This window comes from Trichechus manatus, unplaced genomic scaffold, assembly GCF_000243295.1.
Source record: "Trichechus manatus latirostris isolate Lorelei unplaced genomic scaffold, TriManLat1.0 scaffold00089, whole genome shotgun sequence".
Classification (NCBI taxonomy): Eukaryota; Metazoa; Chordata; class Mammalia; order Sirenia; family Trichechidae; genus Trichechus; species Trichechus manatus.
In genome coordinates, this window is record NW_004444025.1 from 4,799,862 (window position 1) to 4,821,032 (window position 21,171).

Below are 21,171 nucleotides of genomic sequence, written 5' to 3' on the forward strand. Positions count from 1 at the left end.
AAACTTCTGTCTCTTTCTAACCACTTTAACTTCCTTCCATGTCTTCATTTTTTACTGTTTTTCCAACACGAGGACTAGTAGGTAGTTTTGTTTTACATCATGTAATCATGATGGAGTTCCACTGAGCTGGAGACTCATGATGCTAATTCATTATTCGAGAAAAATCATAGATGGATCTGTGTCAGGAGCTGCGTGAGCAACCAGAGCTGCGAAGGTTGGCTGTCTGAAGGCCGAGGGCCCTTGGTGTTCGTTTCTGTGGTAAATGTTTGCCCTGGAGAAATACGCAGAAAAGCTTGACAGGACCCCCACTGTGCTGGTTCTATTTCTTCCTTCATGGAGTTTGGGTTAGGGAAAGCGTCTGTCTACAAAATTCATGGGGGAAAAAAAAATCACATTGCAAACAGCTGAATGCTATTTTCAACAAGTGGCTTAACAAAGGAAAAGCAGCAGCTCCGAGTCCTTGTGCCCAAGTCATCGTTAATCTTTGGGGCCCTGCTTCCTCATCTGGCTAGGAGTGACAGCTGCTCCATTTACCTGTGGAGTTTTTATGAAAATCAGATATTTAAAAGTTAAAATCTGTTTTAGGGTTGTTTTATTTATAGGATCACTGATAGAAGGGGATAGCTTGTAGGTTTCTTTGGTATTTGAATAAATAAGTAAACTTAGATTGATCCACAGTAGTTACACGTTTTCACCTGGGGAATCAGAATGCTGGCCTGTGTCTGATCTTCCCCCTCTTTCTTCTCTAGATCCTATTCCTTATTTAAACTGAAAATACAGGTATTTTCTATCATTTTTAGCAAAAAAGTAAAATAATCTAGAGAGAAGGGAAGGAAAGGAGAAAGTCATTACAGTGGTCACAAGTGAAATCGTGTGTGATTTGTTAGTTTCCATCAGTGACTTCTGGGTAGGTGGCTCTGTGACCCGGGGTCTGAGACACCAGCTGCATTCTCTCGCCAAGAATCTTTCCATCCTTCAATTCCGTGTAGTCTTGAACTCTGCATAAAAAGTAGCGAATTCTTTCAAGGAATATCATGAGACTGCTGCTTAGGCTGTAAATCTGACATGCTTTTGTGTTTTCCGTAGGTATTATCTGAAAAACAACATGGAAACAGAGACGCTTTGCTCAGATGAAGATGCTCAGGAGTTGCTGAGAGAAAGCCAGATTTCCCTGCTGCAGCTCAGCACTGTCGAAGTGGCCACACAGCTCTCCATGCGGAATTTCGAACTCTTCCGCAACATTGAACCGACTGAATACATAGATGATTTATTTAAACTCAAGTCCAAAACCAGCTGTGCCAACCTGAAGAAATTTGAAGAAGTCATTAACCAGGAAACATTTTGGGTGGCGTCTGAAATTCTCCGAGAGCCCAACCAGCTGAAGAGGATGAAGATCATCAAACACTTCATCAAGATAGCGCTGCACTGTCGAGAGTGCAAGAATTTCAGCTCCATGTTCGCGATCATCAGGTGAGACCGCCAGGGGGCCTCACGTGTCCGTGTGGCGCCCAGACTACACAGCGGTCCGGGAATGCCGTCTAATCTGCATGAATTCTGTGGTGGTTAATTGAATCGGAGTGAACAGTTCTCTTTCTATGAATTCTAATCCTAATCTCGCTCCACCACATTTTTAGCTCTGTGACCTTGGCAAATTATGTTAAATTCCCTGAGCCTCAGTATATGTGTCTGAAAAGTAACAGTACCCCAGGAAGTTGTTGCTAAGAGGATTAAATTATGTAATGTATGTTGAGTTCCATCAGACAAACACAAAGCAGATACCCAGTAAATGTTAATTTTTCTTCCCTTTCTACTTAGATTGAAGCTGGAACAAAATACAAACATGAAACTATTAGCTACATTGATGTTGGTGGTGATGATTAGTCATTTTCTCTGTTTAGGAGTTTGATCATACACTCGGTACCGTTACGGCTTTGTTCTACTTTATTATAGGATATTTACCCCATCTGTTTTACCAGTGCCTGCTGTGTGCCAAGCACTGTACTATGTATGGAGACAAAGCAACAAAACAGAACAAATAAATCCTACCCTCGTGATACTTCCATTCTAGTGGTTCTGCTTCCATGGATCAGGAGGGTCTAAAGGGAAGGAGTAAAACCCCATGGCTCTGACCGCTGCTCCCATCTTCTGTCCTCATTACCAGCATTTTCATCAGTAGTTATTTATTCTTCTCTCGGGACCCGAGTGATGCAGTGATTAAGCATTTGGCTGCTAACCGAAAGGTCGGCAGTTCGTATCCACCAGCCACTCCTTGGAAACTCTATGGGGGCAGTTCTGCTCTGTCCTGTAGGGTCAACATGAATCGGAATCGACTTGACGGCAGCGGGTTTGGTTTTGGTTTTATTCTTCTGTAAACTCACATGTATGTAAACCGTACACACAGAGGTGTTGTGTATTAACGAATAACACATTCTTTTCCTTCCTTCGTTTCATAAAGAGAGTCACTTCATTTTATACAGCTTTTCTCTCCTTCCTCTCAGTGGTCTGAACCTGGCACCAGTGGCAAGACTGCGAACCACCTGGGAAAAACTTCCCAATAAATACGAAAAGCTGTTTCAAGATCTCCAAGACCTGTTCGATCCTTCCAGAAACATGGCAAAGTATCGCAACGTCCTGAATAGTCAAAACCTACAACCCCCCATAATCCCGCTGTTCCCAGTTATTAAGAAGGATCTCACATTCCTTCACGAAGGTAACTATTCAGAGGACTTGCACCCTCACTGGGTGGAGCATAGAGGAAATGCCGTTGTGATCCCCTTTTTATTTTTGCCGATTGCAGGCAATGACTCCAAAGTAGACGGGCTGGTCAATTTTGAGAAGTTAAGGATGATCGCAAAAGAAATTCGTCATGTTGGCCGCATGGCTTCGGTTAACATGGACCCTGCCCTCATGTTCAGGACCCGGTGAGTCTGTTGTCTTCAGTAGCACGTGTGGGACTCGGGACGTTGAGGGTCGAGATGGTTCGTAAATTAGGAGGAGCGTTGGAATAGTTACATGTGTAGCACGGCAGATACTGTATTAATGCACACGGAGAGTCTCCGTTGAACTCTGAGGAGGAGGCGTTAGAATAAGATCTGCATCAAGTGTCCCTTTGATTGGCAGGGAAGGTAGTTCGTCTTCAAAGATTCGTAATTTAACATCAGGCACAGTTAGTTTTTATTATTGTTTAGAACATTCACTTTGAGAGCTAAACTCGTAACTGGGTAGTATGAACTAAAACATATAAAGGAGCCAAACAGTGTTGTCTCACCGTCCACGGATTTAGCTGTTAGTGTAATCGGAAAGGATCGATTGAGTACAGAGAGAAAAGGAGTCAGTTATCTTTTAGAACAAAAAATTAAAACATATTTTTCTTTTGAGTCAGAAAAATACTTGCGGTAAAGTTGTGTGTGAGAGGTGATGATGCAGTTTAATGTTTGTGGGCTTCTAGTGCTGCTTATCCAGAAGTCTAGTCCTTTCTTTCTGAGCTTGTGATCTGTCTGTCTCTCTTTCTACACCCATGCTCCCATCTCCACGGCTCTCACTTACAGGAAGAAGAAGTGGCGGAGTCTGGGGTAAGTGGTGGCGACCCTGCCTGCCCTCCCACAGTGCTTCCTCTGCTCGTTGCATTGTGGGCTGACCTGCTTTGTTTTCTGGCGCTTTGCATTTTTTTCTTAACCCTCTTGCTCTAGCAGAATTTCAGATGGTAAACTGACTTCAAGTTTCATCTGTGGGGGCTTTTGCTTTTGAGGTCCTGATCCACGAGAGCTGTGAAATGCCCAATGATTGTTCTGGGGAACATAGGGCAGGCACACTTCTGAGCTTTCAGACAGGTGTATTTAATATAATTGGTGTTTTTTAAACTGGGAAAGGCCTAATGTGGAGGTGGGGGCAGATATTAGAAGGGACAGTTGTGCAGTTAAAGTTGTGTTACGCGGACACTTGAAAAGTAAATGTGCATAATATAAACGGTGTCCCCAGGTGTTAAAACTAAAATTTTTTACAGCTCAACTAACTACTGTTTTCTTTCTATAAACCAATCCTTTTTAAAAAATAATTCTTAACAACTCATGTGCTAAATAGTTCCCATACATACGTGTTTACATTTGCATGACCGTTTTATTAACAGATTGACCATATTCCTTAAAAACTCACCACGTTCGACCCAGGGAGTAAGGAAACAATTGTGAACACTATAGCTAATTTTATTTAAATCTGTGTGAAACATTCTTTTTAGAAGAAGTAAGTTTAATGTTGTAAATCTTAATGATTGTCGCTCTGTGTTCTTGCATGAGCTCTTAGATATAAAATTAAAATGGTTAATATTTTCTGGCTTCTATGAGAGAACTCATTGAAAGCTCTATAGATGCGAAAAGTGGAATTTTCTGGTTGAAATAGAGCAGGTGCCAAACATATATGTATGTATGATTCTTTCTTTAACTAAAAAAAAACAACTGTAAACTACATTGTTCATATTCTTTTACGACAGTGTACTTACGGGAATGAGGCCTGTAACCTTTGAACATAGAACGTGTGTGTATGCCTGGGCGTGTTGCGGGTGTGTCGAGAGTCCCATCCTAGAGTGAGCTGCGTATCTGCCTTTTCGTCTTCCAGGTCTCTCAGCCAGGGTAGTACAAATGCAACGCTGCTAGATGTTGCTCAGACAGGTGGTCATAAAAAGCGGGTGCGTCGTAGTTCCTTTCTCAATGCCAAAAAGCTTTACGAAGATGCCCAGATGGCACGCAAAGTGAAGCAGTACCTGTCCAACCTGGAGCTGGAAATGGATGAGGAGAGCCTTCAGACATTGTCACTGCAGTGCGAGCCGGCAACCAACACACGTGAGTTGTCTTCCGTGAAGTGGCGGCCGACTCTGACGTCGGGGGCGCAGGGTCTTCCATTCGCAGTGTCTGGGGTGGGGACCAACAGCGCTTACTCGTTCAGTGGCCCTGCGGCGCTGTCCTACCAGGCCCTTGTCTTCTCACGGAGGTGCTCCCGGGGGTGGGAGACCGGAAGGGGTTCATCGGGTCAGAAGAGCACAGAGCTGGTGTGCTGGGGGCCTTGTACACCTTTAGCCTGGACGGCACCCAGCAGCAAATTCAGCTGTCACATGAAGCAGTGATTTGTTACACGGTGAACCACAGCTAACCTAATGTCTAAGTTCTCAGCCCTTAAACGTCGGGCCGGGTTAGAAATGGGCAGTTTTTGATCCATCAGCATCCGTCTTTGTAAAAGAGAGGCATTTTCCATTTATGACACTTTTGGACCTTCTACGGGCAAGTTTGAAGAGACTTTCTATAAAATTTAAATGTTAGATAGATGGTTGGAGAAGATTCAGATTATTAATTTACCCGGGACCCTCTGAAAGCACTGCTTGTTACAGTAAAGAGCTCATCCTCTGGAGCTTAGCCTCAGATCGGCCTGAGATCAAATCTGGCTTGTTCTGCTTCCTGGAACGTGACTGTAGACAAGCTAGTTCAGCTCCCTCCTTCTTAGCGTCCTTAAATGTAAAATGGCAGAAGTAGACATGTCATGAAGTTGTTTTGAATATTCAGGTAAACGTAGCATTTGATTGTCCTACCACATTGGTTTGCCATCTATCTGTTGCTGAATTACCCTCAGAAATCTCAAACAGTGTTGGCCATTATTTGCTAACAGGTAATTCTACCCCACAGAGAATTTGATAGTAAAAAGATTGCAGTTAATACCACTTATTAAATAAAAACCTAGCTCATGTGTCAAGGAAGTTTGACACCACTTCAGAAAAATAATTCCTAAAGATCTTCCTGTTTGTAGCTTTTATCATTGATCTATTTTTTTGTGTACATTCACATCCATATTGAAACCCTGTGGGGCAGTTCTGCTGTGTGCTGTAGGGTCGCTGAGTCGGAACTGGACTCCCCAGAACCTAGTAGCAGCACCACTGAACTGTCCGCAGTCCCGTGGTTGTGTCTCAGTGTCTTCAGTGATGTCTTCAGTAGAATACTCGTATTCTGAGGCGGCGAGTGCCCTGAAGTAAACACCATTGCCATGCTGCGCCTTTAGCATTTTCTGTAACTAGGTTTGGTCTGGTTTTGGTTCCCCCCCATTTCTGTCCATTATATAGGCAGCAGGAAAGACGGTCAGCATTGTAGTATTCTAATTGCAGAAAATGCTCATGCAGTTCTGAAATCATCTTGTTCGCAGCTACTAACACGTTGAATTTCTTGTTCTGTTTTCAAACCAAACATTTACCAGTGCCTAAGAATCCCGGTGATAAAAAGCCTGTCAAATGCGAGACCTCCCCGGTGGCCCCACGGGCAGGGTCCCAGCAGAAAGCACAGCCCCAGCCGCCGCCACAGAAAGTCAGCCAAGGACTGCAGGTCCCTGCTGTGTCCCTGTATCCTTCACGAAAGAAAGTGCCCGTCAAGGATCTCCCACCTTTTGGTAGGTGATGGAATTCACTTCCACTCTGGTGTGTTCAGCTTAGGAAAAAAGTGCTCATCTTGGAAAAAGTCGCCTAACGAGTTTCCCCGTGGTGATGATTTCTTAATTAAACTGTAATGTTCGGGTTCCTGGGTGGTGCTGATGGTTTGCACTCAGCTACAAACCTAAAGGTTGGCGGTTCACACCCACCCAGCAGCACCACAGAAGAAAGGCCTGGTGATCTGCTTCATAAAGATTACAGCCAAGAAAACCCTATGGAGCAGTTCTGCCCCGTAACACGTGGGGTTGCCATGACTTGGAATGGACTCAATGACAATGGCTTTTTTGGTCTTAAGTTTAATTTTACGTTAACCAGCTGAGGGGACTCTTTTTTTGTAAATAGTATCTCATTTAATCTGGCGTATTTGTCAGGGAAGGAGGTGGGACAGGAAAGTTATGCTTTTTAATTTAATTGTTAATGAGTACAGAAGTTGCCTTGGCCATACACAGAATTTAAACTAGTTTTGCCTTATTCTTGATGTGATCAATGTATCACTGGAGTTGAGGCAGAATTTTTTTAAGTCAAATGATTGTGGGGAGGTAAATTCTTGTTTATTACATCACTGACTCTGTAACTCAGAGAAAAATACAAATAATTCCTGCATGCTAAGGAGACAAATTAGTCTTCGTCTTTCCTGTTAAAACTGACCCATCTCCCCGTTTAGTTCCTTTATGTAAGAGGCACAACGAAGTAATTGTCCATAAAATGTCCTGGTTCTACGTATATGTGAAAGGAGGCAATGTTAAAAAAGGAAAGAGACTTTAAAAAATAAACTCACAGCAGAGAGTTTACTTAGGTAAAACGGTGTTGGTAACTAAGGTATGTGTAGTTGCTGCTTATGCACACGAGTTGGGCAAGAGTCATACAGCATATCCCTTAGAAACGCTATCCTTGGCGTATTCCTCATTGTCAGTGGGTGTCCTAGTCCTTGAGTTTGGGGAGAAGGTGAGAAAAGAACATCTCTACTTGATGTTTGCCCTGTCAGACATTTTATTGCTCCGCTCTCACAAGCAAGCTGAATTACATGTTTCTGTGTCCGTCACGGGAGCCCTGATGACAGTGTGTTTGCTGTCTCCGTGGCGCAATTGGTTAGCACATTCTGCTGTTAACTGAAAGGTTGGTGGTTCGAGCCCACCCAGGGATGCGACTCTCGATGATTTTTCTGGAGCCCTGGTGGCACGGTAGTTAAGAGCTACGGCTGCTAACCAAAAGGCCAGCGGTTTGAATCCACCGGCCGCTCCTTGGAAACCCTACGGGGCAGTTCTCCTTGGTCCTGCAGGGTTGCTATGAGTCGGAATGGATTCAACAGCAACGGGTTTTGTTTTTTGGTGGTGCAATGGTTAAGAACTCCACTGCTAACCAGAAAAAAGGTCAGCAGTTCAAATCCCCCAGCCTGTCCTTGGAAACCCATGGAGCAGTTCTGCTTTTTCCTATAGGGCTGCTATGAGTCGGAATCGACTTGATGGCAGTGAGTTTGTGAGTTTGGTTTTTTGGTATATTCATTATTTTCTAAATGTTCTAAATCCCCTGCATCCTGACTTCTGCCTTCTCTTTTACATTGGACTTCCTATGTAGACAGTTATCAGGCTTCCTTTTAGCTAAATATCGTCTGTTAGCCTAAATATAGGGATTGCATGAATGTACGGCTATTCCCCATGTTCCCAAAGAGATCTCGGAATGCTTTTAGGCCATTTGAATATATGAACTTTAGAAATGTGGATTAAATAGTCATATGTTTTCTTAATGTTATTTATTTAGTTTACCATAATACTTAAAATCCCATTATATAAAATGCAGTGAAGCCTGGGAGAGCCCGAACTCGACACGACTCCCTCCTTTTTCGGGGTCTCACAAGTTTGCTGCCTTTGACAGGGTGCGGTCTTACCACTTATCGATCACTTGTTTTAGCGAGAAGTATTTTTGAGTTTTCCTTCTCTGACAAGATTCTGCCTTACGCAGGTTCCGGGTTTCACAGGTTTCACAGTATTTAGAAATACTGAGATGGATTTCTCCTGCTCTGATTTTTGCAGTGATTTGTTTCCAAGCACTCCGCGTTTCTGCCTGGATGTCCCAGTCCTCACTAGAGCCCCTGTTGAAGTATCTAACCCAGTCTTCTAAGGCGTGCTGTCTCCGCTTCTGTACTCCGGCGTCTGAAAGACAGCAGTTTTTAAAGCTCTGTGTAATGCTGGCCTTGGAAACTTTGTCCAAGTCAAAACTACTCATCATGTAGCTTTAGGATAGTTGATATTTCATACGCCTTGTGTATATTAGTAACCAAACCAAACTGTTGTTATCAATTCCGATTCATAGAGACCCTGTAGGACAGAGTAGAACTGCCTAATAGGGTTTCCAAGGAGCAGCTGGTGAATTCGAACTGCCGACCTTTTGGTTAGCAGCCGTAGCACTTAACCACTGTGCCACCAGGGCTCTGTGTGTATCAGTATCTATGTATCTATAGTATCTATATCACCTTATAGGTGATTTTTGAAATGATTATCCTGTAACAACATGAAACGCCTACATGAGGTGAAGTGCAAGATTAAATCTTGGTGTGTTTTGTTGCCACCTTTATAATGGATCCTGTTAGGTCTGTGAACATTCTTTCAAAACTGATGTTAATTGAGTTAGTTTTAGCCTAAAGTGCCTTCCCAAATATCTCTTTGTTGTTCAAAATAAGGCTGTGAAGAGTGCTTGATAATAACATGAGAGACTTTGTAAAGATCGGAATGACCCTCATTTCTGACAAGTATTTGTGGGGGGGGCAGGATCACCCTTTATTGGCATGTATAATCCTTTTTCCTCCAGCCGCATCCCAGTTGATTGTACACTTGGCCCTGGATCATTCCCTTCTCTGAAAATCTTTTTTCCATGGTTTCTGTGGCTCAGCACTTCATGGGTCCCCTCCTGCCTTCTTCCTTCGTTTCTTTGATCAAATATTAAAAAACAAAACAAAAAACTGTTGCCATTGAGTCGATTCCAACTCATAGCGACCTTCTAGGGCAGAGTAGAACTGCCCCATAGGGTTTCCAAGGCTGTCACTCTTTACAGAAGCCGACTGCCACATCTTTCTCCTGCAGAGCAGCTGGTGCGTTTGAACCACCGACCTTTTGGTTGGCAGCTGAGCACTTTAACCACCGTGCCACCTGCATAGAATTCCTTAAAGCTCTCATATTCACTTTCTCACGAATTCCAGTTAGCTCTTGGCCCTTTACTTTTCTCCTGTCGTCCCCCCTTCCCTGAGCTAACATAGCCAACAATACTGAAGTTACCTGTTGAGTTTTGTTAATAAATAGTCCTAGCTGTGTCACTTTTATCCTAAATTCACGTTTTCAAATTGTCTTTATTTCCTTCTTCTTTGTCCCCTAATGTACGGTGGAGTGAAGATGGTGACTACTTTAGGGTCTAGAATGTAAAGTAAAATATCAGAAGGAGCCTGTTTGTAGGACTCTGTCAGACACCTGTCAGACATCAAACTACAGGCATCTCCCGCTTTCTGCAGCTGTACTGTTTCCACCATGACAGGGACAAAAAGCATTTAAATTGTAAATAGGTCGAAATTCGATGTAATACTGAGGCCCATGATCTGTCACTGGATGGAGATTCAGCAGCGTGAAGTCATCACTTTGCCCTCCTTAGCACCTTCTGTCTCACAGCTCCAGGGTGATTTTCTGAATGTAAATGAGCCAGTTTCGTTTAATATGTTTCACTTTTTAAAGTACGTTCAAAATTCTTACCGCAGAAAAGTTTTTTTAGTAGTTAATGCTACTTCTTTTTTGGTCCTGAAAGCACGTATTTAAGTTGTTTACTTTTCTCTTAGGCATAAACTCACCACAGGCTTTAAAGAAGATCCTCTCTTTGTCTGAGGAAGGAAGTTCCGAACGTCACAAGAAGCAAGCAGAAGATACGATCTCAAACGTGTCTTCACAGCTTTCCTCTCCTCCTACTTCTCCACAGACTTCTCCAAGGAAAGGTAGAATCATTTACTTCATTACTTGGATTTTCTTCATAACAATTATACATTTCAGCTCTAATAAATTACAGTTATGTACCACATAAGTTTTAATATTACAGAGTCATTTAAATTATCTCAGAATGTCCCGTGGGTTTTTTCCCTCAGCTTTTAAATTTGCAAGAATTTCAGTATTCACTTTTTAATATTATACTTACAGTAAATAGTATTGAATTTATAACTACATAGGGCCTTTTAATTTATTTGTATTTATTGCTCTTTAAGTGTGGAAAGTATTCTTTTGATATTAAAATTTATTCTAACTAAATTAGATTATATAACTTTATAGAGAAGATGATTTTAAAAACATAAGAAGAACTAATATCTTCCTGATTTATTGTTTCCTTGTATTAACACAGGTCTTGATTACCTTTTCTGTTGCTATCTTGTTTTATTTTTAAAGAGACTAAATTTTAGGCAGTCACCCTCTCCTCCTTTCCTTGCTACTTTATCATATTAAAATAGTAGATAATCTACTCTCTCCTCCCGCCTGTTAACTGACAAGGTGTAACGCGGTCATAAATATTAGGAACTAGTTTCCCTGCAAGAGGGCCAAGGAGGTGAAGAAGTTGTCTGATTTGCCTGACGCAGCAAATGCCTCTTTGTGCTTGAGTTTTCAGACACTTCAGCCGTCTTTGCGTTTTGCCTGTGTCGGGCTCTGCTGTCCCTGTGAAGTGGCTGTATCTAAATTCTGTTCTTGTCCTGTTATCAGATGGCAGTGGCAATCAGCCGAGATCTTTTGGCTCCGGGCAGCTGGACTTAACCAGTTCTTCCTCTTCTCTTGGAAGTGAGAACAGTAACAAGAATAACAATGCACCACGGACCTGTGGGATAGGTGGGGTTTATAGAACCAAAACCACGGGTGGGAGAGAAAGGAACCATCTCCTTAGTTTAGGAAAAGGAAAGCGGTCCTCCGGCTGTCAGGTGCTCCCTACGAGCAGTTATTTTTCTAGAGGTTTTGTTTTTGGTTTTGTTTGAGCAGACTGTTCAGGGAAGGCTTTAAATCTTGCTGGTCTGCACTTGTAGTGGGATTTATAAAAACACATTTCAGAGAAGAAGACATTAAATCTTATCAAGACCTGTGCAAACTTCAAAAAATAAATCAGGAAGTCACCATGTACTGAAAAGATGGGGAAGTGCTGTGGAGAGAGTAAATCTGCAGCGTTTTGGTGCTCTGGATGTGGTATTTTGTTAGTTCAGCAGCATTGTGAAATTTGCATTGCATAGAATCATATAAAAGCAGTATTTGAAGTAACATATGAGATCCTTAGTAGTCATAAAAAAGAAAAAAATTGAATACTGAGAAAGAAGATTTGGGTTTTTTCATTGAAAATGTCAAGCCAAGCCCCTTCCTTTGCGAATTTCAAAATTAGTTTTAGCAACAGAGGAAAGTGAAGGGTCCCTTCAGGTCAAGACATGGGCATCTGCTTAGACATTTTATAGTGATGGTTTTGGGGACAAAATGAAGATGTTGCACATTACATGCTTCAAAACGGTTGATTATTTGTGATTCATCTAATACATTATTAATGTTGAAAAACCAAATGGCAAAAATCCAAAGATAATCTTCCAACAGTCTTATTTTTTGTTCTTTTCGTTTATCTGTCCGCTTAAAATTCTAAGCATAATGCAGGTATTTTAAGTTATGAAAATTGAAAACAAGATTGCTAACTTTGCACTTTGGGGGAAACAAAAAACATGCCTTTACATCTGCTCACAGTCTTTGTAGTGTCTTTTAGATAGACTAATAGTTTAACTTACTAGCTGAGAACAGTCCAGGAGTGCCGTGATTTCTGCATCATTTCCTAACTCATACAACAATGTCTCCTTTTTTCTCTAAACTTTCAATAAGCAACTGAAGCTTCATCACAGTAGAAATTTACCTTATCTCTTTATGGCCTGATCTCTACAAATAGAATGTTTTGGGGTTGTTTCCCCACTTCAGCAGTGATATCTTTGCCTGTATTTTATGTTTGCTTCTTGTTTGCTGGACATCATTCTTATGTGATAACCCTCCAGTGTCTAATGACTGTGGCTGTGTTTCCCATGCAGGCTATACTTTGGCCCCTAGTGGTACTGTGGAGAATTTTTCAGATTCCGGTCACAGTGAGATTTCTTCACGATCCAGTATTGTCAGCAATTCGTCCTTTGACTCGGTACCGGTCCCGCTGCATGATGAGAGGCCCCAGAGGCATTCCGTCAGCATTGTGGAAACCAGCCTCGGTGTGGGCAGGATGGAGAGGCGGCCCCTGCTGGAGCCCGATCAGTACAGCCTAGGGTAGGAGGCCTTTGGTTAATGTTCTTTTACCTCCTGCTTCCATCTTTCTTTTATAACTGAGTTTTTCCTTCTAGATGCACGTTTCTAGTTACTTTACGCAGTGCCTGAGAAGTGGTCTCCCGTCGCAGTTGTGATTTTCACGATTTCTAGGTTATTAAGTAGCAGTGCTATTTTTGTTGTTCACTTAGGCACAGTCTTTGTTGGATCACAGCTGTTCTGTGTTGAAAGCAGAGGTACGAGCTGCCTTCCTGAAATAATCTGATTATGTTGAGCCACCCTTAACCTTATAAGGAAAACCTTATCATCTAGTTGTTCTCTTCTGTCTTTGCTTATTTTGTGGTGATGACAAATTAAGAAACTGGACATGACAAAACTGGCCAGTGTGATGCATTTCCTTCTCTTCCTGGGCTCAAAGATGGGCACCTTTCTCGGAAAAAAAGGTGTTTTGGTTTTTATCATAAGTTTCTGAGTGAACAACGTGGCATTGTTTTCTTTTTCCTTTCTTTTGACCATTTAGATCCTATGCACCAGTGTCTGAGAGTCGGGGTTTGTATGCTACAGCTACAGTAATTTCTTCTCCAAGCACAGAAGAACTTTCCCAAGACCAGGGGGATCGCGCGTCACTTGACGCGGCCGACAGCGGCCGGGGGAGCTGGACGTCGTGCTCAAGTGGTTCCCACGATAATATACAAACCATCCAGCACCAGAGAAGCTGGGAGACACTGCCCTTCGGGCACACTCACTTTGATTATTCAGGGGATCCTCCAGGTTTGTGGGCCTCAAGCAGCCATATGGACCAAATCGTGTTTGCTGATCATAGCACAAAGTATAACAGGCAGAATCAAAGCAGAGAGAGTCTTGAACAAGCCCAGTCCCGGGCAAGCTGGGCGTCTTCCACGGGTTACTGGGGAGAAGGCTCCGAAGGCGACACAGGCACGATAAAGCGGAGGGGTGGGAAAGACGTTCCCACTGACGCCGAAAGCAGCAGCACAGCACCTGTGCCCCCCGAAGACGCCAGACCAGCACCCGTGCCCGCTCACGGAGCCACGACATCAAGCACTACCAAGGGGCTGATCGGTGAGTTTAAAAATCCGTGCTTTGTCACATCTGGATTGTGGTTTTCATTGATTTATTTATAAGCAAAATTTATGTTTGTGGTTCTCTTCCTCATTTTGTCCATTGTTGTCTAAAAACCACGCTCGCCATTGATTAATTTTCATTCCTGGCAGGCCTGCATGTGTCAGAGTAGAGCTGTGCTGTATGGGGTTTTCAGTGGTTGAGGTTTTTGGAATTAGATCACCAGGTCTTTCTTCCAAGATACCTCTGGGTGGACTCAAACCGTGTCAGCTGTTTGTACCACCCAGGACTCCCCATTGCTGTATAATGCCAAAAAAACCCACTGCTATTGAGTCAGTTCTGAATTACGGTGACCCCTGGTGTTACAGAGTGGAACTGCTCCATAGGATCTTGGCTGTAGTCTCTACAGAAGCAGATCTTTCTTCTGCAGCACCACTGGGTGGGTTCAAACCGCCAGCTGTTAGGTTAGTAGACAAGCGCAAACCGTTTACGCTACCCAGGGCCGCCTCCATTGCTGTGTAAAACCCAAAAAACGAGACCCATTGCTGTGGAGTCGGATTCCGACCAGTATGCTGTATAAAACCAAAGTCATTGCTGTTGCGTCGATTCTGGCTTATAGCGACCCTGTAGGACAGAGTAGAACTGCCTCATGGGGTTTCCAAGGAGCAGCTGGTGGATTCAAACTGTCTACCTTTTGGTTAGCATCCCAAGCCCTTAACCACTGCACCACCAGGGCTTCAATATGCTGTATAGGGCTTCTAAATTGACAACGAATTTAGGATTTTTAAATACTAATGGTTAAGAGCACAAGCTCTGCGGTTAGGTGTGTATCCGTATATTCCAATATTGTCAGCATTCAATAAATGTTGGCTGTCAGAATCAGTAGATTGTCATTATGGATATTATTTAGTCTAATTTTGGTTTTTAACCTGAAAATTATCAGGAAGATACCTTTCTTCCTAGAGGAAGAATTGTTGTTCAATTGAAACTATTTTAAACTTTGTATTATTCTGTTTGCATCTCTTGATTTAGAACTTTGCACCTTGCATGTGTATCATTTCCACTGATTTGTGTTACGCAGAGACACTGTTTCTGTGCTGAACAGACGCATTCTCTGCACACTGCAGAACGGGAGTGCTCACAGACTGTGTGGCAGGTTAGAGCCTGGGCGCTTCCAAGGCCAGTTGGGATTTGAATCCGTCTCTTGCCGCTTCATTCCGTTTGTAACATTGGGCCAGGTGCTGAGCTGTGCCTGTTTCCTTGTCAGTACAATGAGTTTCATAATTTCTGCCTCGTAGGGCTATCGTGAGGATTGCAGGAAACCTACGCAAAGCATTTAGACCCCTGCTTAGAGTCAGGAACTCCTGAATACAGGAGAGATGCTGCCCGGCTGCCGCTGTTTCTGTTCTGAAAGCTCTCTTCTTCCCTCAGTCCTGTTGGGATGTTGTTTTCTGTGGCATGTTCAGTGTCTGTATAACTGAAATGTAGGGCTAGATTATAGAATGCAGAGTGAAAAATTCTGGGATATGATCATTGCAGACCTCACTTTTATTAGTAGGGAAATTGTAGTTATTTTACCATATAAATAGTCATTGGTGAATGTCAAATTTAATATCTTTTTAAGAAGAACAAGGAGATCACCAAAGGAAAAAAAAAAAAACATTGCTGACTCATAGCGACCCTATAGGACAGAGTAGAGCTGCCCCACAGGGTTTCCAAGGAGCAGCTGGTAGATTTGAACTGCTGACCTTTTGGTTAGCAGCCCACAGCTTAACCACTGCGCCACCAAGGTAAATATATATTCTTAGGTTGCAGTTTTCTTAAAGCGCTATCTTTTAACAAACTGTCCTCCGAATTTTTATTGCAAATAAAAGAACACTTTATTTGCCTTCACGGATTCCAGGTTTCATGTCTCTAGGCCATGGATGGTAATGAAAGGATTTTAAGAAAAATACATGTTTTACATTTTGAGTTTTACAATTTACGTCTCTTTTTTGTACTATTTTCCCAAAGTTTTAAAAATTCATTGTTTTCCAAAGTGAAGTCCAGACACCTGAAAGTAATCTGGAATGGATTCTCTGCCTGGTCCAGGTAAATGCCCGGCCAACATGCAGTAGCCTGCCTTGTCCCTGGGGCAGGGAAAGAGGACGAGGGAGAACTTTCACCAAGCACTAATACGATCCACTCCCTGGGTGGTACAGATGATTAATGTGCTCAACTGCTAACTGGAAAGTTGGCAGTTTGAGTCCACCCAGAGGTTCCTTGGAAGAAAGGCCTGGCGATCTACTTATGAAAAATCAGCCAGTGAAGACCCTGTGGAGCATAATTCTACTCTGATACATACGGGGTCACCATAAGTCAGAACTGACTCAACGGCAACTGGTTAATATGGTCCAGGCACCTTTTATATTCTTTCTTTGGTTTAATTCTTCCAATAATTTCAAGAGTTAGATGTTGACCTTGTTACTATGTTATAGTTGAATTCAGGTTTTGAAGTAGCCCGTTTAAAGTTAAAGGTACTTAGACTGTCTGGGAGCATCTCACCAATTACTTCACCACAAAGCCATCACTGTGGTAGATGGTTAGGGTTAGTTAACATCCGTATCCCTGCTGCCACTTCCCCACACCACACAAAATCACACTGGCTGTTACGCTGTGCATGCTGTTGAAAATCTAAACCTGCTGTTTCATAATTATCAAATACAACTTTGTGGCATGAAATACTTTTCTCCCACAAGATCTCTCATGGCTGATCCATTGTTTTCACTCCAGCGCGGAAGGAGGGCAGGTATCGAGAGCCCCCGCCAACGCCTCCAGGCTACATCGGAATCCCCATCACAGACTTTCCAGAAGGGCATTCTCATCCAGCCAGGAAACCTCCAGACTACAACGTGGCACTTCAGCGGTCGCGGATGGTCGCCCGATCCTCGGAAGGGCCTGGGCCTTCGCCCGTCCAGCAGCCGCATGGACACCCAGCAAGCAGCAGGCCCACGAGCAAACCTCAGTGGCATAAACCAAACGAGTCAGACCCACGTCTCGCCCCCTATCAGTCTCAAGGGTTTTCCGCCGAGGAGGACGGTATATATGCGTTCTTAATACGTCCAACTCATGGCACCTGCTGTTTCTCCAGGTGCTTCTGCTTCCTGCTCCCTGCCGTCACCGGGACTCAGCCAAGTCTCTGACTGCACTCGTGGGAAACACTCCCCACTCAGAGCTCTGAACTTAGGCCTAGAGCTTTTGATGCTTTCTTTGGGTCGCCCCGCCCCCCGCCCCGCCACCCCCGAAACAGCTTCAGAAATACCAGAGATTACAGATGGGCTCATTTGCAATACAATCTGTACGTGATTCAGTCTCTTTTCTAAGTCGCACTAGGACTGAAATGCTTCTGTGGCCCTATGTTAAGGAAGTGAGTAAAAGCCCACTCACAAGTTTATACTGTTTTCACGAATTTTTAAAAACATCTTGTCAAACTCGGGTGTTTGAAGTTTTCTGTGGGATCATTATATTTGAACTTTTAATGAGTTTCAGATGAAAGTCTGATAAAGAAATCCACTTTCTCTGGTGTCTGACTATAAATTGTTGAGTCTTTCTACAAGTCTCCCTTGCTGAGCCGCATGGAGGCTGAGGGAGGGCGGTCATGTCCTACCCCGTTTTCACATTTGGAGTATAAAATGTTTTATTAACCAAACAATCATTATGGGGGGAAAAGCACAGAACAGCCAGTGACAATTACCTCTAGTCTTGCCACTTGCAGATAACTACTAGTAACGTTTCTGTTTAGCCTTCTGTTCTTTTTTATGTATAAAACCAAAACCAAACATCCTGCCGTCGAGTCGATTCCGACTCATAGCGACCCTATAGGACAGAGTAGGACTGCCCCATAGAGTTTCCAAGGAGCGCCTGGTGGATTCAAACTGCCGACCTTTCGGTTAGCAGCCGCAGCACTTAACCACTGCGCCACCAGGGTTTCCATTTTTGTGTATAGTGAGTGTATATTATTTTTAAAATGGCACATGCTGTTTTATAACTTTTTTCAGTGAGTCTGGTATTAATAACTTCCCTGTCAGTAAACATACGAGGTATGTTTTCGTATATTGTATATATTTTTAAAATGTATTTTGTTGTTATTGTGGAGATTATACACAGCACAGCGTCACACCAGTTCAGCCATCTCTACGCGAACCATTCGGTGACGTTGGTCACATTCTTCGAGTTGTGCAACCATTCTCACCCTCCTTTTCTGACGTGTTCCTCACCCATTAACATAAATTCACTGCCCCCTAAGGTTCCTATCTAATCTCTCAAGTTGCTGTTGTCAGTTTGATCCCATATAGATAGTTCTTAAAAGAGCATAATGCTCAAGGCAGACATTTTTGACTAGTTAAGGTAAACTATTACTTGGTTTTAGGAAGACTTCAGAGGATATTTTTGGTTTAAAGATTATCTCAGGGTAATAGATTATCTCAGTTTCAGGGGTTCAGAATCTCCAGAAAGTCTGGAGTCCGTGACAATTTGACATTCTGTTCTACGTTTTCCCCCCTTTTGATCAGGATTCTTTTATAGAATCATTGATCAAAATGTTCAGTAATCGTAGCTGGACACCATCCAGTTCTTCTGGTATCATGGCAAAGAAGGCAGTTGTTCATGGAGGCAATTAGCCACACATTCCATATCCTCCTCCTATTCCTGACTCTCCTTCCTCTGTTGCTCCAGGCAAATAGAGACCAACCATTGTGCCCTGGATGGCCTATATTGTATATTTTTTAAAAGATATGCATAACACATACTTTTTTAAACTTCTATTATTGTCAGCCATTACCCAGAAAAAATGACAGACTTGAAGTGAGTTATACTCAATAGAATAGTTGTGGTATTTTTATTTAGCACATCAGTGAATGTCTTTTCTGTAGCATGAGAAATGACTTGCTTTCACACTGATTTTTTAAATGTCTTCTTGTGTTTGCAGAAGATGAGCAGGTGTCTGCTGTTTGAGGCGCAGGCTTTTCTGGGTCTGGAGTGAGCCACCTGCAAGCAGAGCACTAGAAGACGTCCCTAGCATCGGAGCCTTGGAACTCAGAGTCTGAGGATGGTGGACCCGTTTGCCTCCTTCCCTGCCTTACAGCAGCATGGGGCTTCCCCCCTCCTTCCTTTCCCCTTTGCATGTGAAATACTGTGAAGAAATGGCCCGGCACTTTCAGACTTTGTTGCTTGAAATGCACAGCGCAGCAATCTTTGCGTTCCTGCCGTTGCTGCCTGCCACATCCCACCGTATCTTTCCACATTCCAAGATCATCGCACAGGGTGATGGACTCTGGCTGCACTTCTCAGTGCCTGGAAGGATTGTTAACAACTCTTCCTCTTAGATTTCACCCAGTCCTAGTACTTGGTCTCGTCGGGATAATGAGAAGAGCTAGCCATTGAACTACTTGGGGCCTTTAACCCACCAAGGAAGACAAAGAAAAACAAATCCTCTGAGTACAGTGCTTGTCCACTTGTTTACAATGCCCTCTTTTTTTTTTTTTTTTTAAATGAATTTAAATATTGTGTTCAGAGAATAACGTTATATCCATGTAATGATCACAGTATTATTTGAACCTTTAAGTGGGGTTGCCAGCCTGGGTTTCTGAAAAACCAAATATGCCGGACAGGGTGTGGCCCGAGTGGCAGGAAGGCCTGGCTTGTACTCCTGTCTTCCTGTCCCTCTGGCGTTGCCTCTGAAGTGCCCTATCCCGGAGTTTAAAACGCTAGCCAATTACTTCCATACCAAGACGCCTCATCCGCTCCTTCCCCAGCGGGTGGGGTTCTTCTGTAGAACTGTTTGCACACGGCCAGGGGAGGGAAATAGGACTCTTGTGTCCTGTGTCTGAGCCTCATGGAGAGTGGTGGCGTCATCTGAGGGCGTGTCGTGCTCCATCGAGATGGATGGCAAACCCCGTGTTTGAGTTGTTCCTTTGATTTTTGATAATCTAGAGTTTTAGGGTTCTTTCCTTGTCTTTTTTTTTTTTTTGGAGAAACGTTTATAACTGGATAGCATAGCAGTGAAAGCAGCTTGGGATGTTGGAGCTAATGCCAGCTGTTAATACTGCCCTTTGAAGACCACCTCCCTTGTTGAGTTGACGCGAAGGAATCAACAAGCCTCTAACGTGGTGAGACGTCAAGGATCTGGTTAGATGTGCCGGCCTTTGCCAGGCGGTTGGTCACCAGAGACTGACCGTGAGTGGCGCTCTGAGCACTGCGTGTGGAGAAAGCCAGGTGTAGCCACCACCTGCTCACAGCTGCTATTACCCACGACTGAAGATGATGCTCCACTCTATTTTTCGTGTTGTGTTTGCACAGACTCCGGAGAAGTGAAGGCTGCCAATCCGAGTAGTGCTCAAATGTGAGAGACTGCTGGTCTTGGATTTTTTTTCCATTAAATTCAGCTGATCATATTGATCAGTAGATAAACATAAATAGCTTCAAATTTTAAAAGTCGAATCGCAGTGTTTTTTCACTGTATCAAACAATGTCAGTGCTTTATTTAATAATTCTCTCCTGTATCATCGCATTTGTCTACTTGCTTATATATTACATTGTCATTTATGCATTTGTAATTTCACCTGTAATATGCATTCTTTGCCAGTTTTATTATATAGGCTCTGGACCTCATGTGCATATAGACAGAACCCTAGCTCTATCACAAGTTGCACAAGTGCTCCCTAAGCATTAAGTAATCGTAGAACATACGACTGCTAATCTCAGTCTGCTCTGTGATGTCAAAGTGCAGAATGTACAATTAACTGGTGATTTCCTCATACTTTTGATACTACTTGTACCTGTATGTCTTTTAGAAAGACATTGGTGGAGTCTGTATCCCTTTTGTATTTTTAATACAATAATTGTACATATTGGTTATATTTTTGTTGAAGATGGTAGAAATGTACTATGTTTATGCTTCTACATCCAGTTTGTACAAGCTGGAAAATAAATAACTATAACATAAAGCCTTGTCTGTGTTCTTATGAATTGTGCATGCTTTTTAGTCTTGAAGTGTACTGAAGGCCTTTATAAAGATGTGGCAGTCAGCTCCCGTAGAGATTCACAGCCTTGGAAACCCTGTGAGGTCGCTGAGTTGGAGTCAACTCGGAGGCAGTGAGTTTGGCTGGGTTTGGTCCTAAAGGCCTTTAGTTGTGCTGCAGAAGTGAGTCCTCAGGAGACTGAAGAGATTTCACCTCGTGGTTGGTGGAAACTGTCCTCTAGCCTGTTTTTTTAAGTAGCTCTCTCTTGATTCAGAGAAAAGAAGTTAACATCATTAATGTTAACACCAACCAAACCATGTTCAGAATTCACAGTGTTTCTTGAGAGTCC

At 43.0% G+C, this 21,171-nt stretch overlaps 1 protein-coding gene and 1 non-coding gene across 4 annotated transcripts in view; both read left to right on the forward strand.

The window, feature by feature from the left end:
• Positions 1-20,807, forward strand: part of RAPGEF2 (Rap guanine nucleotide exchange factor 2) — a 314,468-nt gene extending 293,661 nt beyond the window's left edge. The window contains exons 20-31 of one of the 3 annotated variants that reach the window (XM_023736619.1): positions 1,087-1,470; positions 2,499-2,710; positions 2,798-2,921; positions 3,549-3,572; positions 4,612-4,835; positions 6,232-6,420; positions 10,278-10,430; positions 11,182-11,256; positions 12,522-12,747; positions 13,265-13,824; positions 16,597-16,902; positions 18,791-20,807. In XM_023736619.1, coding sequence (XP_023592387.1) covers positions 1,087-1,470; positions 2,499-2,710; positions 2,798-2,921; positions 3,549-3,572; positions 4,612-4,835; positions 6,232-6,420; positions 10,278-10,430; positions 11,182-11,256; positions 12,522-12,747; positions 13,265-13,824; positions 16,597-16,902; positions 18,791-18,816 — 2,503 coding nt within the window. In that variant the 3' untranslated portion in view covers positions 18,817-20,807. Of the gene's footprint in view, positions 1-1,086; positions 1,471-2,498; positions 2,922-3,548; positions 3,573-4,611; positions 4,836-6,231; positions 6,421-10,277; positions 10,432-11,181; positions 11,257-12,521; positions 12,748-13,264; positions 13,825-16,596; positions 16,903-18,790 lie in introns of those variants that run through there. The other 2 variants (XM_004382053.2, XM_023736618.1) reach the window with 2 other exon arrangements.
• Positions 7,531-7,604, forward strand: TRNAN-GUU (transfer RNA asparagine (anticodon GUU)). Its single transcript has one exon. It is a non-coding gene; the product is annotated as a tRNA-Asn (tRNA).
• Positions 20,808-21,171: the final 364 nt, after the last annotated feature.